Raw genomic sequence first — 16,943 nt, forward strand, 5'->3', positions numbered from 1 at the left:
CTGGGGCCATGCCAGACCTGATCTGTGCCTGATGGATTTATTTAGATTCTGTACTTGATAATCAAGGTAAAGGCTCCTAGTGTTTGGAACACCATAACTTGGGATAGTTCACCAGCATGGAGGAGTTACCCTAGTGATCGGAGCAGAAGAGCGGAGAACCAGGGTTCAAATCCCACTGCTGCTCTTTGTGACCTTCACTTCACCTTCCATTTCCTCAGGTGCAAGCTTCGGGCCCTATTTCTCATAGACCCAAAAGAGAGAAAATATTTAGTAAATGACCTCCTTGGATTGTAAATTGCCTGGGTCGAGGAACTACATACTTTTTCCGAGAGTAACTTGCCTTGAGCTCGGGCTATTGGAAAGGCAAGTAACCAAATTTACAATCCAGAAATCCAAATAGCGATTATACCATCCAGCATCTGAATGCATTCAGTTTTGTTTTAAACTTCAGTTGCGTAATGTTCTAGTGGCTCTCACTCCTGTAGCCTTTGCGACCTTTGTAAAGGATCATCTAAAAAGATCATGCAGCATATGAGCTATCAAGACCTCCCAAACCTTTTTTTGGCTATGTCTGAACTGCTCTTATGTTCAGTGGCTTGTAGTGCTACATCTGGAAAAAAAACTGCAGAATATGTTAATATGGAAGAGCGTTGAAGAAATATATAGGACTGGGGTGGAGGTCATTTAGAGGCATTGCCTAAGCAGAGCATTTGGTGTCTGTGCTGCATTTAAATCTGATGTCAAGGCCTTGGTTGTAGGTAATGCGTCTTTGTCATCCCCAAGCAATCCCTTGCTTTTCCCTTAAGTCACATTCAAGAAAATCCTGACTTTTTTTTTTTTTTTTTTTCCCCCTCCTCTGAACCTTATCTCGTTTTAGTTTGTATCTGTTTAAGCTTGGCTTGGCTCCGCAGATCCAGGATTTGTACGGAAAGGTAAATTTTACAGGTAAGACGGTGGGGAAGTATGTGCCACATCAGTCCATCTGCTCAGAACACTTCTATCTGTTTGATGCGTAATGAGAATTATCTTGTTTCTTTGACCAAATGGGGAATCTCTGTGCTGAATTCCAGGATTTCCTGAACTCGGGTGCTCTCTTTGTTTCTACCAGCTTTGCTGGAGGCTGCTTTATGTTTATATCAAGAAATTCAAGATAAGAGTATTTTTCCAAATTGATGCGTTCTTTTGCATCGGGAATATTTTTGTAGCCACAGGACTGCTCTTTAAAGTTTTTGCTGTATTTGAACCCTAAAATCTCTTTAATTCACCTTTTTTTTTTTTTTTTTTTTGCTTCATGGGTAAGGTCTGTCTTTTTTGCTCAAGTCTTGTTTTCATTTAAAATAATTTTGAGTCATTTTATTTTTTATTTTTTTGATAAAGATCACTTTTTTCTTTTTCATATGCTGAAATTCTTAGCTAAATCCATGTTTTCAATCTGGCATCCCTGCCCTCTCAGCTAACATCACCAGCTTGACCCTTTGTTAGGACAAGGCAGATCCAGTCTTGGTTACCTCCCATTGCATGCTGGAACTTGTAGTTCTGAGTGGATGTAGAGCCAAGACTGGATCAGCCTGTCCTGGAAAGAAGAAGAAAATTCCATCCGGTAGGTGAACCTTACTCTAGGATCTCAATTTTTTTTTTTTTTTTTTTTTTAATTCCAGAGGAGGAAATCAATAACATGAAGTCTGAACTGGAGAAATATGGACTCCAGATGCCCGCCTTCAGCAAGATCGGGGGCATCCTGGCTAACGAGCTGTCGGTGGATGAGGCAGCAGGTAGAGACCATTCCCTCCAGCAGATGGTAGAGGTGGGAAAAAAAAGATTCCTTTCAGGATCCGTTCTCCCAGGGGGTTGCTAGGTGCCTGGTGGGGGCCATCTTTCCTGGTTGAGGTGGACGAGCAGAGGGGTTGGTGACACTTAAGTGGAGGCTTGTGCCCGGTCACCATTTTGGGGGGGGGAGTTTGAAAATTTGGTGTTCTAGTTCCCTCGTTCTCCCGGGGAACCCTTTGAGTCCAGCAGTCCGCTCTGCGGCATTGAGGAAAGGACTTTGAATTTTTTTATTGGTGCGTTAAAGAAAACACCCCAAGAAACCTAAAACTAACAGAAGCAGCTGAGGGGGGGTGGAATCTGGGCTGTGGCTGCTCCTGTGAGTGATTGGGAATCATACTAAAGACGGAGAGGGCCCTGGCGATAGGTGGGTGGTTCCGGCATTGAAGAGACTGCGGCGAGTAACAAGGCAGCAAGCTCGCTGCCGCATCCTCTCCCTTACGTCGGCGCAGGTGCGGGCAGAATGGCTCCTGTTTGCATGTGTGGTGGGGCTGCCCTTATATCCATGGTTTATGGATGAGAACGGGGCAAATAACTGTGCAAATAGTAAAATGCCGCTTGTTCTTGATGCCTGGGTTCTGTCTTTTGGGATTATGGGGCCACCGGTTACGTGGCAAGTTTCAGAAAGCGATGCAGCAGCCGTTGCATGCTGTGCGCTTGCCCGTAGCTCTGAATTGGAAATCTGTACCTACTTTGGAAAACTGGCAGACTCGGGGGGCCCTTCGGTGGCTTTAATTGAAAAGCTAACTTTATATGTTAAAAGATAAAATGGTAATATTCAACAAGATCTGGGACCCTTACTGGAAATGTTGTCATTCTATGTAACGGGAGGAGGGCAAAACCACTGTTTAATCATCGGCGACTTGTGTAATGTAAGGAGGCCTTGCTCGTATTCTGGCGCTTGCTTAAATAGTTAACAAGAAGGTAGCATGTGTAGGAATGTGTAGGGCGCGCCAGCTAAGGATTGCGGCAAGAGCTGCCGCTCATGTGGAGAACCGGGTGCATGGCTCACTCGGGCAGAATTGTGAGTGTGCCGAGTCTCCTGGGAGAGGGTAGCACTAGTGGGACAGGCTCCGTGGTGGGGGTGGAAGAGAACATTAATATCGGGGGGGGAGGGTGTCCTGCCACAGATGCCTTTCCTGTAAGCGCGGGAACGGCAGCCATCTTGGCTGCAGTTGCAGTGACGAGAGAGAGTTTCCCAGGAAGGTGAGGATTTCCCTCCTCCCTTTATCTCTGGCCATGTAGAGTCCCACGGAGTAGCAGGGAGGTCTCTGGAGGATTCTCGCACCTCTTCTTCAGATTTTGTGTTGCTTCTCCATAGAGCATATCTTGCCAGAAAGGCGCCCACGTCCCCAGGGTGAGCCTTAAGGTTGCCTGTGGCTTGGAAAAAGGCCTATGGTGACCGAGAAGAAGGGATCTGTGAGCATCCGGAGAGTACTCAGCTTAGCTGGACAGCCGAGTGGTCCAAGGGAGGAGTCTGAGGACACAGATGGTCCGGCGGATGGGTCTCGGACAGTGGAGTTCGCTCAGGATATTTCGGATCTGGAGGAGGTGCTGGAGGTTGAAGGGACTGTGTCACAAGGAAGAATTGTGGCCCTTGATTCCACATGCACTTAAAGATCTAGGCATCAAACCTCCACAGGAAGAGTCCAACCAGGAAGGGGTGGACCTCGTCACAGATGGCTTGAGGGGGTCTGGCAAAGGCTTTTCCTTTCCTCAAGTCCGTAAAGAAGTTGGGGAGTGGGACACCCCTGAGTCTGGTCTGAAGGTAGGAAGAGCCGTTGCTGGAAAAGATGATCAAGCTGTAGATGCTTTGGTCTTGGCGGTGACCAAGAAAACCACCATTCTGGTGGCAGGATCTGCCGCGCTGAAAGATGTGCAGGACTGAAAATTGGACGTTCACCTCCAGGATTTCTGAGGTTTCAGCTTTGGGCATCCTGGCTGCGGTATGCAACAGTTTTATGCAGAGAGCATGTTTGCGCTGGGATCAGCAGTTGCAGGCAAAGGAGGCTGCTTTATCGTCCTCCACTAAGCAAATGGGATGCTTGGAGGCGGCAATAGCCTATGTGCCGGACGCATTGTACGACTCGATTAGAACCATAGCAGCTATGGTTAAGAAATTGCTCTGCGGATACTTGGTCAAAGACTAAGGGTCCTACCATTCAAGGGCAAGTTCTTGTTAGGGAGGATTTTCAGCATCTGGGAGAGTCCAAGGGGCAGAAATCAAGAGAGGAATATCTGAAGGGGTAAAAGGTCCTTTCCAGCCCATTCACGTTTTAGAGACAATAGAAGATATCGGCAGCACAGAGACAAAGCTTGGGCAGGGCGTAGCCCTTTTGGAATGGGTGGAAATCTACCTGAGAGAAGCCTCATCGGGGGAGCTAAGTCTTCACAATGAAGAGAGGACGGTCCACTTTTCTCTTCCGGCTATCGGGGTCGATTAGCTCTCTTTTACGAAGAGTTGACCAGTGAGACCTAGAAGTGATAAAAGACAGTTAAGTGTTAGCATTTGCTCAACCGGTGTGGGAAGTTTATTTAGTCTCCCCTTGTGCTTCCTGCGTCAAACAAATAGCGGTTTGCCACACTGTGTCTAGGGGCTATAGTGCTGGCTCTCTGGGAGGAACAGGGAAAAGGAAGGTGTTATATTTATTTCATAGAAGGAACGCTAGGACTGATTTTGGATTCAAAGAAGGTACATGTGGCCCTCAGTGTGCCATGGTTTTGTTCGGCGACAACGAGTTCGGTCTTAGCGATAGTTTGCAAAGGAGACTTCCTGGCATCACTAGACCTTGCAGAGCCGTATCTGCATAGCCCTAGCAGGCCGCAGCACCAGAAGTTCCTGAGGTTTATGATTCTGGGGGGACCATTTTCATTTTTTGCATCTTTCCTTTTGGGTTAGCGACGGTGCTGCATATGTTCTCCAAAGTGGTGATGGTGGCTGCGGCCCTTGGAAGGAAGGAGTGCTGGGATATCCAGATGACTGGCTCATTTGAGAAAAGTTGGCAGACCTCTGTGACCTGGCAGTACACTGGGTCCTGGAGAGGTTGAGGACTCTGGGCTGGGTGATGAACCTAGCAAAAAGCCATCTAATCCCATACAATCCCTGGAGTATCTCTGGGCTCGTTTTGACACCGGGATTGGCAAGGTGTTTCTTATGGAGGGAGAGGGTGATGAAACTGCAGAGTCAAATTCACTGCCTGTTGCGGCTCTCGGTGCCTAGAGTTTGAGATTATTTGTAGGTCCAGGGTTCTATGGCATCTACGCTAGAACTAGCTCCCTGGGCATTCGCTCATATGCAGCCTCTTCCGAGGGCGCTCCTCTCCTATTGAAACCCATTATCGGAGTTTCAAATTGCACTTCCCCTCAGGGGGGAGTCCAGGTCCCGTCTTTTATGGTAGCTTGGTCGGTTCAATCTGGAACGAGAGATGGAGTTGGAAATCCTGGGTTGGATGTTAGTGACCACAGATGCCAGAATATTCAGTTGGGGACTGGTGTGTCAAAGAGACATTGCAAGGTTGATGGAGGAGTTGTCATGGTCTATCAATCAGAGATGAGAGCGGGTGTGTTTAGTATTGCTTTCCTTTCTATCATGGTTACAAGGTCATGCAGTGCAAGTTCTATCGGACAATGCAATGATGGTGGCTTATATCAACCGGTAGAGAGGGACCAAAAAGTTGGATGGTTTCATAAGTGTTTCAAGAGTTGGTTCACTGTCGGTTCTGGTGGTGTCTCACATAGCCGGCGTGGAGAATGTGTAGGCAAACTTTCTCAGTAGGCAAAAGCTAGACCCCGGAGAATAGGAGCTGCCAGAGGAAGCAATGCTCCTCATTCAGGCAAGGTGGGGGATGCCCTAAATAGGTTTGATGGTGTCAAGATGTAACACCAAGGCGTTTCAATTTTACAGTTGCAGGTGAGATCATGGAGCAGAAAGAATCGATGCTCTGGTTCTACCGTGGCCACTGGGGATTCTTCTTTGTTTTTCCCCCAGGGCCATTGGTGGGCAAGGTGCTATGGTGCATAGAGAGACACCTGGATGAAGTGATTCTAGTGGCTCCGGAGTGGCCAGAAGACCGTCCACATCCTTGACCTAGGTTAGGGTGTGGAGGATTTTCGAGACTTGGTGTGTCGAACAAGGCGTGCAGCTTACTTGGGCTTCAGTTTCCCATATCTTGACACTTCTAGTGAAGGGTCTGGCCTTTAATTCCTTCAGGTGCAGGTGGCAGCTTTAGGCTGTCTTTGGGGTAGGATGATTGGTTTTCTTCGAGGAGCAATGCATTTGTGACCTCCGGTGCAGAAGATGTCCCTCATGGAATCTTAATTTGGTTCTGAGGGTTTTGTGAGAGGCTCCATTTGAACCATCGAAGAGGACGACTCTAAAGGATTTAACCCTGTAGGTGGTTTCTTTTGGTGGCAATCTCTTCAGCCAGAAGAGTTTCAGAGCTTCAGGCGTTGTCTTGTAGAGATCCCTTTTTACAGATTACAGAGACTGGCGTGTCATTGTATTCAGTGCCCTCTTTTCTGCCCAAGGTTTTTTTTTTTCTGCCTTTTTATTTTAGTCAAACAGTGGAACTTCCCATTTTTCTGAATTTGGTTTCCCCCGTGCCACACGCGAGGGATCTTTGTGTGTTGAACGTGCGGAGGGCATTGTTGAGGTATCTCAAGGTGACTCACATTTTCCAGAAATTGGATCATCTTTCTACTTTGGAATGGGCCAAGGAAGGGGGTGCAAGGTGTGTTGGAGTGGGGTTCCGATTGAGGCTTTGCCTTTCTCCTGTTCGGGGGGGGGGGGGGTTCAGGGTCTCATCTTGACTTGGGTGCAGGTCATACTGAGGGACTGCAGGTGGCACTCTAGATTAGATTAAGTAGCAGTGTCAGTGAAACTTTGTCTCCATCTGCTGGCAGGGAGGCAAAACCCAGGAATCTGGACTGATCTGAGGTATTCCAGGAACGAAAATCAGCAGGTGAGAACCAATTTTCCCTTTTTTTTTTCTTTACTTTACGTTGCCTTTTCTGTTTCTGCCCTGATTCTTCAGTTCATGCTGCTGTAATTGCTATTAACGAAGCCGTGGAGAGAGGGGTTGTGGAGGAGACCATGATGGCCCTGCAGAACCCCAATGCCATGCTGAGCAACCTCAGGGGGACTCTGGCAGCCGTGTACCAGGAGATCCTGTGCCAGGCCAAGATGCAAAAGGCTGCCAATGCTAGAAATCGGGTAAGGGCAAGAGTGGAGCTGAAATAAGCACCCTGGCTTCTTTTTTTTTTTTTTTTTCCCCCACATTTTCTCTGCTTTACTTTTGCCTGGGCCAGAGTCCCGATCATCCGTGTCGCCTGTGAAGAGTCCCAGCATATGCAGAGCAGCGTCTCCGTAACGGGGTTTTAAAATCCCCTTTGTATTGAGGCCACAGTTATATCACAGACATGGAATCAAATTCCATTTAAAATAAAGGCCAACCCAAAGCCTGCTGGGATGTGTAGTCATTTCTGCAAAGCCCAGAATGAGTTGGAATGGGATTAAAAATGTTTCCGTACTGTGAATGCAGCCAACAGTTCATCCCCTTGAATTCTTGGGGGAACAATATAATAAAAAGGCCTGGATGTGTTTACATATTTTTTCCAGTTTTCTTTAAGGAGTCACCAGCCACAGCTTCTGGCATTTATTCTCTGTGGATGTTGACGTGCTGCTTTTCACTGGAATCAAGATTAAAATACAGTGACTTTTATTGCACATGGCAACATCTGCCCCAGATTTCAGGAGCACGTGTGGTCCTTCTCGGCTTGTGCTGTCGTACTTATAAGCCACAGCATTTTAAAAACTGAGGGAAAACTCTGCTACATCTCTTGCTTTTAAACTTCCAAATAAATTCTATTTAACTTGGCCCCTGTTGGCCTTGGCATGCTGAGCGGGTAAAGTTGGGTGCCATTCACAGCCTGTTTTCCTCTGGGAGGTGACCCTCCATGGTGCCAGCATTTCTCATAGTGCACGGGTCTTTCTCTTCTAGTACGTACCAGATGCACCAGAAAGTCAGGAGATCTATGACCGGTGTCTGACTCAAGCGGAGATACAGGGCAATATCAACAAAGTGAACGGTAACTGTCAGGCAATCAGAAGGAAGATTTGGGCTTTGATCTCTAAGAAATGGGATCTGCCATGCATTTACAAGGGCCTTCTTTTTTTTTTTCTAGTGCATGAGGCCCTGGAGTATGTAGATGACGCTTTGGAAAGGCGCGATGCGCGTGCTTTGCACTCTGCTCTGCAGGATCCGGTTCTCGGACTGCGCAGACTACAGCGGGAAAATGCCGAGTGCTACCTGGAGCAGCTCATTGTGGACAGAGAACAGAAAGCCCTGGTGAGGACCAGGCGGGGCATCCTTTTGCCGAGTGTCTGCTGTCGTAGCTTCGGGATTTGCCGAGAATGGGCACCTCTTGACTATAAACCCCATCGTTGCAAGAAATTGCAGCCACGGAGGTTGTAAAAAGAGAAGGGATCACGGCGGGATATCACACCGGGGCTGTGGGGGAGGGGGTCTCTGATGGTGATTTCTCTCTTCTTGTACTGTTCAGGAGCTGGGCTGCGTGGATCTGCTGGAGAAGGAGGAGATCCAGGCAGGAGTGGATGCAGCCAATGAGACAGCAAAGCAGGAACATGCCAGTAAGTCACTTTCTGTATACTATTTTTTTTTTTCCAAGACTAGTTTTGTTGAGCATTCCCTTTGAAAATGTAAAAATATTATAAAAATCCTAAACTCTTATGAGGCTTTTATTAAACGCAGCGCTAATTTGGTTTCTCGTACACGTAGTTGGTGTTTTACTGCTGTTTTTTCCTGCTTCGGGTGTGTCAATAACCTTTCGCCTTGGCATCCCGCAGTGGAAGAGGCCGTTGTGCGTATTAATGCCGCCATCCGAAGGGGTGCTGCTGCCAAGACGGCGAAGGAGCTGGCGGATCCCGAGGCCCAGCTGCCCGACGTGTATCCGTTCGCTGCGGAGCTGTACCAGCGTGAGCTGGCGGTGCTGCAGCTGCAGAAAGCGGAGGTGAGGGACGCTGAGGTGACGGGCGGAGAAGGTTCAGGTGAGGTAACGGGGAGAGGGGGCTACGGCTGGTGCCCAGGAAGCACGTGCTGGTCATTGGGTACTTGGCAATGATCGTACAATCTCAGCTTTCCTGTGGCGTGCTCTGCAGATCTGCATCTATCCCATCTGCAACTACAGGTTTTACCGATTTTTGCAGCCCTCTGGGCTCCTGTCATGCTACATTTTTGGGCATTTCTGTGGCCTCTGTCAGGAAGTTTCCAATAAGAGGCGCACTCTCGATCTGTAAGGTGCTGACGTGGTCCGCTCTGGGCGTCTGTCACCAGTCAGCCACCCCCTCCCCGCCGCGAGGCTGTGGTTGACGCTCTTCATCGCTCTGCCTGCGCTTCTGCCCGCTTACCCCTGACTGCCTCTGCATTTGCGTTTCCCCTGAACTCTTCTTCAGAGGCTTGCTGGGGGGGAGCGAGCTAACCGGTGCTTCTCTGGCCTGCAGGGAGAACTGGCGCAGGAGGAGCTGTTTGTGGCGGTGGAGATGCTCTCGGCCGTAGCCCTCATCAATCGGGCTCTTGAAGCCGGGGATCGGAACGCGTGTTGGAGTCACCTGATCAGCCCTGCCACGGGCCTGGCGGACATCGAAGACGAGAATGCCCAGCGGTACGCCTGGGGTGCTCGCTGGCCTTCTGAGTAATAAAAGATTTAGGGTGCAAATTCTTTCTTAAGGAAAAAAATTAAATGAAGTCCTTTGCAAAAGGAGCACAGAGTGCACCTTCTCTGTGCAGGGACTGTGTGTGTACAGCGGCACAGTAGTTACGAGCTGGAAGTGACTGCAGCCATATGTAGAAACTACCTCAGGCTTTCCTTTTTATACAGTGTCACAAGATAAAAAAAAAAAATGTCTAAGGCACAGGTAAAAAAAAAGCTAGTTTTGTCCCACAAACTAAGCAGCCTATCAGATTTTCAAAACAAAAAAAAACTGATTTTTGATTGTTAGAGTACTGTTAAGCCTCGTAAGTGCTGTTGCGCCCTTGTTTCGAGCAGATCCGCAGCAGAAACGCAGTCAAGCCTTTACTAACAGCAAAATAATAATCAACAGTGTTTCTGGAGTTAGGACTGAGAAGATCCTGTGGGAGACCCGGCAGCTGCAACCTTCGCCTGCCTGGTACTGGATACCATTGCTTCTGTCCAGTAACGAGCTCTTGTTGTTCCTGCTTTCCCCACCCCCAATCCCTCTTCAGCTATTTTGATAAGCTGCTGAAACTGAAGCATCAGTCCCAGAAGGCGGGAATGCCGTTTCTGTGCTGGAACCAGCTGCAGGCTTGCGTGAGCGACGTTAACGCCTCCATCCAGGAGGAGCACGACAGTAAGTGGATTCCTTTTGAGGGGGAGGGGGGGGGGGGAGAGGGGCTGGTGCTGACGGATTGAGAGAAGTCTGTACGTACCCAGATCGGTCCAGGTTCCTGAGATTATGCCTCCCCTCCAGCAGATGGAGACAGAGAGAGTTTTATTGCCACTTAACCCGAGGTGCCACCTGCAGTCCCTCAGTATTTCTCTGTCTCCAGCAGATGGTGGAGATGCAAAGCCTGCAGTCTTGAGTTAAGACAATAAATAAATACAATCTACATAGGGCCTCCCAGGGGGTTGGTAGATCCTGGAGGGGTCATTTCCCCCCCCCCCCCCCCGGTTCTTGAGGTGGCCGAGCAGGGGGTCAGGGACCCTCTATTGCTCAGTCCTTTCTTCGCTGGACAGGGCTGAAAACAGGGGGTCCTAGTTCATCACCCTAAAGAACAGCCGGAGCCTGCAGCCATTCTTCTACAGGGAAGTGCTTCTTGTTTCTTAAAGTTTTGTTTAAAAAAAAAAAAAGTCCAGAAGAAGAAGTGGGCGGGGAATTGCCATGGGATGGCACAACTTTCCCCGGCTCTGCTGTTTTATCTTTCGGGCAGCTCTGTTCTTATTCCCCCCCACCCTTTCTCTGGAGGTTTTCTGCGCTGCTCCCGCTGTCCGGCGCCAGTCAGCATGCCGCGTGGTTCAGCTTGTGCAGTATGTGGGGACGTGCGCATGCATGTTTGCGTCTTCTCTCCCACGACGGAAAATGCTCCCAGAGCCTCTCCAGTGGGGAGGGCTCTTCAGGGAGTGCGGCGCAAGCTAAACTGGCGAGGCACTGTGAATCTGGGAGGCTCTCACCGGCGTGGGAGCCCCTCGGTGATCCCTTCCCACTGAGCGAGGGAATGGCTGCCATCTTGGCTAGCTGCAGAGGGGGGGGGAGGGGGATTTTCCCTTCTTTGTTGTCTCCAGTGGCAGGGCCCCCTTTTGGGGAGTGAAGAGGATCCCCAGGGGGATTCTGATGCATCTTCTACTTTTTCTTCAGAATTTGTTCTTCTTTTGCACAAAGCCAGGAAATCTATACAGCGCAGGGCAGATCAGGGGGCATCAGTGAGGCCTACGTGAAGAGGCTCAAGCCCTCAGGGGCTACGGGAACCACGAGGGTCAGGTGTGTCCCAGGGCCTCTGGCTCAGACGCCCACTGCGGAGGGTTCTTCCGAAGATTCAGGAGTGGATGAGGTGCGAGCACAAGATCCTCCGGGCTCTGATCCGGGTTTGGCGGATCAGGAGTTGTCGAAGGTCTCAGCTGTCGGTGGTGGTGATTCCAAGGTAGTATGGTTTTTCCATAAGGAGGAGTTCGCACCCCTTATTCCCCGCTGTTCTGTAGGAATTGGGTATAGAGGTCCCACAAGAGGATTTGGAATTGGGGGTAGTGGTTGGCCTTCGGGATCAGACAAGGTCCTTTCTGTTTCACAAGTCAGTCCAGTGCCTTGTTTAGGGAATGGGATACTCCCGAGACAGGCCTAAAGATCAGTAGGGCCTTGGATAAGTTATATCCTTTGCCAGAGGATGTGCTTGAGCTTTTGAAGGTCCCAAAAGTGGATGCATATGTTTCGGCGTTTACTAAGAAGTTGACCATCCCAGTGGCTGGTTCTATGGCTTTGAAGGACCTTCAGGATAGAAAGCTGGAGGTGCACCTCAAAAATATTTTTGAGGTGTCTGCCCTTGGTGTTCGAGCTGCTATGTGTAGCAGTTTTATGTTGAGGGCCAACTTACGCTGGGTGCAACAGTTACAGGCGGACAGGTCCTTATCTGAATCTGAGACGAGACAAGCAGAATGTCTAGAGGCCGTTGTGGCGTATAGTGCGGATGCCTTATTTGATCTCATCAGGACCTCCTTCTCCAGGACTATGATTTCAGCAGTTTCGGCTCTGAGGCTCCTCTGGTTGAGGAACTGGTCGGCCGATGTTTCATCCAAGTCCCAGCTTTGCTCTTTGGTAAAAACTTGAAGGAGATTAAGTTTCTTGGTGAGAATAACGTCCATAAATTGCCAGAAGATAAGCCGAAAGTGAAAGGCGCTCTTCCTCCCTGTTCCTGCTTCAGAGGCAATTGGTGGTTTCGGCTGCTCAGAGTGTCAGAGTTCTCAGAGACAGCTGTCATGGATCCAGTCCTTCCATGGACGTAGGTCAAGCAGAGATGACTCTTCCCTTGCTGGAGGGGGAGCCAAATCTGCACAATGAGGAGAGGCTGGTCCACTCTTCAGTTCCGGTAATAGGGGGGCTGGCTGGCTCTGTTCTACGAGGAGTGGACCAAGATCACGTCCGACCAGTGGGTCCTAAGCGTGATAAGTCAAGGCTACGCTTTTTAGAATTTGCTCAGCTGTTAAGAGATCGATTCTTCGTCTCCCCGTGCACTTATTGAGAAAAGAGGCTGACGGTGCGCGAAACTGTTGGTGTCTTCACAAGCTCGAGGCCATAGTTCCTGACTCCCTGGGAGAGTGGGGGATGGGCCTCTATTCCATTTATTTCATAGTTCCCAAGAAGGAGGGCACGTTCCATCCAATCCTAGATTTTAAAAAGGTGAACGCAGCTCTAAAGGTTCCTCTGTTTTGGATGGAAAACCTGCGTTCGGTGATTGCCTCTGTGCACAAAGGGGAGTTCCTGGCATCTCTGGATTTGACAGAGGCATACTTGCACATCGGAATCTGGCCCGATCATCAACGATAACTTGAGATTCATAATTCTGGGGAAGCATTTTCAGTTTTGTGCCCTCCCTTTCGGTCTGGTGACGGCACCCAGGAATTTTCATCAAGGTGATGGTCGTGGTGGCTACAGCTCTCAGGAGGGACGGGTCCTGGTTCACCCTTATCTGGATGACTGGCTGATTTAGGCAAAGTCTGATATCCTTTGTCGGAAGGCAGTGGATGTAGTTCTTGACCGATTGCACTCTTTGGGTTGGATAATTAAGCTGACCAAGAGTCATTTTGTTCCTTCCCAGGATTTGAAATTCTTGGGGGCGCATTTCAATACCAAGATGGGGAAGGGTGTACCTCACCGAATACCGGATTTCAAAGTTGCAAGCGCAAGTTTGCGGATTATTACGGAAGCAAGTACCAAGGGTTTGGGATTACTTGCAAATTCTCAGGTCTATGGCTTCCACCTTGGAGTTGATTCCATGGGCATTTGCTCATATGAGGCCTCTATATTGTCTGCTTTACGCTTCCACTTATGGCGTTTGCTCGGTCCAGTCTCTTGGTGACTCCTGGACAAGTTAAGGCAGGGTGTGGACTTAGAAATCCCGACCTGGGCGATCTGTTGTGATTACTCTGAAGAATGGCACAGGTTTTTGTTAGTTCTTCACAGAGTTTGTATGGCACAGTTGGCATTCCTTGGTTTCCTCTTCCCACTGCTTGTTTGGGGAGATTAGTTAATGAAGGTGTTGCTTTTTTTTTTCATCTGGCTTGGGTACAATTCAATACTGAGGGACTGCAGGTGGCACCTTGTGTTAAGTGTCTGTAAAACTTTCTCTGTCTCCATCTGCTGGAGGGGAGGCAAAACCCAGGAGTCTGGACTGATCCATGGTACAGGAACGAAAATAAGCAGGTAAGAACCAAGTTTCCTTTATCTGGCAAATGCCAAGTTTTGAATATTTTGGGTGCATATCAGCTAAACTTTAGCAGAATAACTTGTTTTCCAGCCAAAATTTAGCCATATAACATGGGGGCATTCTGGAGGTGTTTCTGGGAGGAGTTAGGTTAGCCGAATTAGTTATCGAGCTAAGTGATAATTGAGTTAGCCTGATAACATATCCAGCTAACTCTGACTATGCTGTAGAGCTATCCTAAAGTTAACCATATTACCTTTAAAATGGCCATCTTAACTTCACCTTTGGCTGCATCACTGAATGTCCTTCCAAAGGTAGCTGGATAAATGTATGCACTGCCTCGTGACCTGGGGATAAGTCCCTTTTATTTCCCTATGTCTGTTCTAATGCTGGCTCTGCCCTTTGCTGTGTGACTCGGAGGATTGTCTCCCTTTGTCTCCAGTTATGTTTTCCTGGTCCACGAATTTAAGTTTATAAATCCAAGTGATTTATACTTTGTGTTCTGACCAATTTGGTTTGTTTTTTAAGTTTAAACTTGTGCTAACGTAGTCAGCAAGACCGTGTGGATTTTTGTTTGTTTTTTTTTTTTTTTTGGGGGGGGAGGGGTGTTTGGATTCTGGAGCTGCTCTTGGTTCAGTATCTCTCCCCTGTGCTTTCCCTTTCCTTACAGAAATCCTCGCCGTGAGGTTGATTAACGAGGCGCTGGAGCAGGCTGATCCGCAGAAGACACTGACTGCACTCCTGATGCCCGCTGCTGGGCTTGCCGACGTCGCTCTGCCGGTCGCGCAGCGCTATCACCATGTTCTGACTTGCACTCGCAGACACAAAGCACAGGTGCTGGATGATTCTGGGCATGCAGACTAGAGACCATTGAGGGAGGGTCATGACACGTCCTTCATTGTGTCTGAAAGCCCCTCCCACCAACTTGTACCCTCCTTTTGAGCCCAGATAGGGTTTCTGCGGCACCTGGGATGAAACCCAGGTCCTCCTGTACAGTAAAACTGGGCCATCAGGCGAGGGGTGGAGGACAGCTTAATTTATTTTGTCAGGGTTTCTTTCCCTGGCCCCTTATCTCTCCCACATACACACAAAAGAATAACCAGAACTGCTAACCAGCTCCAGCGTGCCTCCTGCAACTCTGGCCTTGACCTGTCCCAGCAAACCCCCTAACTGATGTGTCTGATGAGCCTGGGACCCTGTAACTAATGTTTTGGCAGGGAATTATAAAAGCACTGGGGACAACCCTTTATTCTTTGGATTTACCAATGGAGGGAAGGGGGGGGGGAGTAGGGGAGAAAATCACAGTTGTATTTCAGGATGTAATATTATGCTCTATAATGTTTTATTATGCCTTTCATCTTTGACGATGGTGTACCTTCTCCTTCTGTGGTGATACGTATGCTGATTTTGCTTTGACTGTACACCAGTTATCATGTTTGTTGGTTTGAGATTCTGCAGCTGTTTTATACTCAATAAACCTTTAAATGATAAAAAAAAAATAAAAGCACTGGGGGGAGAAGAGGAAATGCTCTCAGTGAATGCATTTACATGTCTGGGAGATGGTTTCCTTTGAAACTAATTTATAGACGACTGAACTGCCCATACATCTGTTTAGCCTCTGGCCTGGCATCCGGATAATGGCTTCCCGCTTTGGCTGTTCTCGGACGTGTGATGCAGCAGTTTCCCCTGCGGTGGCGGTATAGGCACTGGTGTGCCGGCTGCCGGCACCAGGATTCGAGGTTGCTGAAGAAACAAGTCAGCTGCTGGCTATAGCTCTTGACAACTGCTTCTAGAGCTGACCAGAAGAAGAGAAACCAAGAAATTAGACTGAATATTGAGCATTTTGGTGCTGTTGAATTAAATTCAGCATCCGTGGCTTAAGCATTTTTTTTTTTTTTTTTTTTTTCGTTCTTCTTTCCCAGGTCACAAAAGACTCGGGTGCAATGCTGTGGCTGAAGGAAATTCACCAAGGTGTCTTGAAGGCCAACCAGGATACTGAGACGGCCAAAAAGAGTAAGCAAGATCTCCTTTGCTTTTCTGCTACAGCAGATCAGAATGATTGGGTTTAGTCCTCTCATCCAGCTGATGGAGGCAAAGAGTAAGGGGATGGGCCCAAGTGCCTGCAGCATCCGGAGGCCACGAATATAGGATGCAATGACCTCGGGGCTACTTCCCGTGCTGTGTTTTAGGATGACCACTAGATGTCGCCATAAGACCAGTACTTGGCTCTGTCCTAGTTGAGCCTGTGAGTGCTCCATGCCTTGGTTTTCTGGGCCAGTTTGGGCTGGAGATGTTGCAGAGGGGCAGTGTTTAATGCCAAGGGGGGGGGGGGGGGGGGGGGGGGGAGTCCCAGCCCTCCCCTCCCCTCCCTCACGGGCGACAGCTGGTGGCCAGACTCCATGTTAGGAGGGTTTCGGAGGGAGATGCGGTTTGTGGCCACCTGGCTAAGGACGGACGCTGTGATGACAGAGTTGAGAGGGGATTACAAAAATTGAGGGGGGAAAAATCCCCAGGTAGCTATGAATTTGAAGGCTCTTGGAACTTTAACCCAATAAAGACAGGTTCCGATCGAGCTATGGGAATTTAAAAGAAGCAGAAGGAAAAATGCTGGGCCAGAAAAGAAACAAGTTTGCTGCTGATAAACATTTGAACCAGTTGCATAGTCCGAAGAATTGCATTTACAGCAGATAGACGTTTGGTCTGTGCTGATGTCTGTCCCTGCCAGGACTAACTTTTTTTTTTTTCTCTCTCTCTCTCTCAGTGGCTCTGGGCATAGCCGCCATCAATCAGGCAATCACGGAAGGGAACTGCTCGCAGACGGTGCGCGTGCTGCGCAACCCCGACGTGTCGCTGCTGAGTGTGGTGACGGACTGCGCTGCGGCGTACCAGTCCGAGCTTGCGCGCGCCATGAGAGCCAAGACCCAAACGGGTGAGCCACAGCGCTCTGATTGGGAGAGCTGCCTTCACGGGCCGGGGGAAGTTCTGCTGACTTGAATTTGCCCATGGCGTGCCCATGCCCCCTTATCAGGAGTGGAGTAATTATATAGGGAATGGGATTTGTGGTGGCTTTCTGCTGGGGATGTCACTCTTATCCTTGTGAGCTTTCGGCATGCTCCAGGCACGTGCTCAGCGTTGCTGATAGAGGAGGCGTAACGTCAAGGCACCTTAGGT

General features: G+C 49.0%; 1 protein-coding gene across 1 annotated transcript in view; it reads left to right on the top strand.

Annotated features, from left to right (window-relative positions):
• The window catches only part of IQGAP3 (IQ motif containing GTPase activating protein 3), a 42,702-nt gene that overhangs the window by 2,700 nt on the left and 23,059 nt on the right, over window positions 1-16,943 (top strand). The window contains 12 exon segments of the mRNA XM_029581205.1: window positions 878-945; window positions 1,659-1,772; window positions 6,858-7,036; window positions 7,824-7,911; window positions 8,008-8,171; window positions 8,386-8,473; window positions 8,690-8,853; window positions 9,344-9,504; window positions 10,086-10,210; window positions 14,443-14,606; window positions 15,695-15,785; window positions 16,534-16,701. Of these exon segments, the coding sequence (XP_029437065.1) occupies window positions 878-945; window positions 1,659-1,772; window positions 6,858-7,036; window positions 7,824-7,911; window positions 8,008-8,171; window positions 8,386-8,473; window positions 8,690-8,853; window positions 9,344-9,504; window positions 10,086-10,210; window positions 14,443-14,606; window positions 15,695-15,785; window positions 16,534-16,701 (1,574 nt within the window).

The sequence above is a fragment of the Rhinatrema bivittatum genome, chromosome 16 (genome assembly GCF_901001135.1).
Source record: "Rhinatrema bivittatum chromosome 16, aRhiBiv1.1, whole genome shotgun sequence".
NCBI lineage: Eukaryota > Metazoa > Chordata > Amphibia > Gymnophiona > Rhinatrematidae > Rhinatrema > Rhinatrema bivittatum.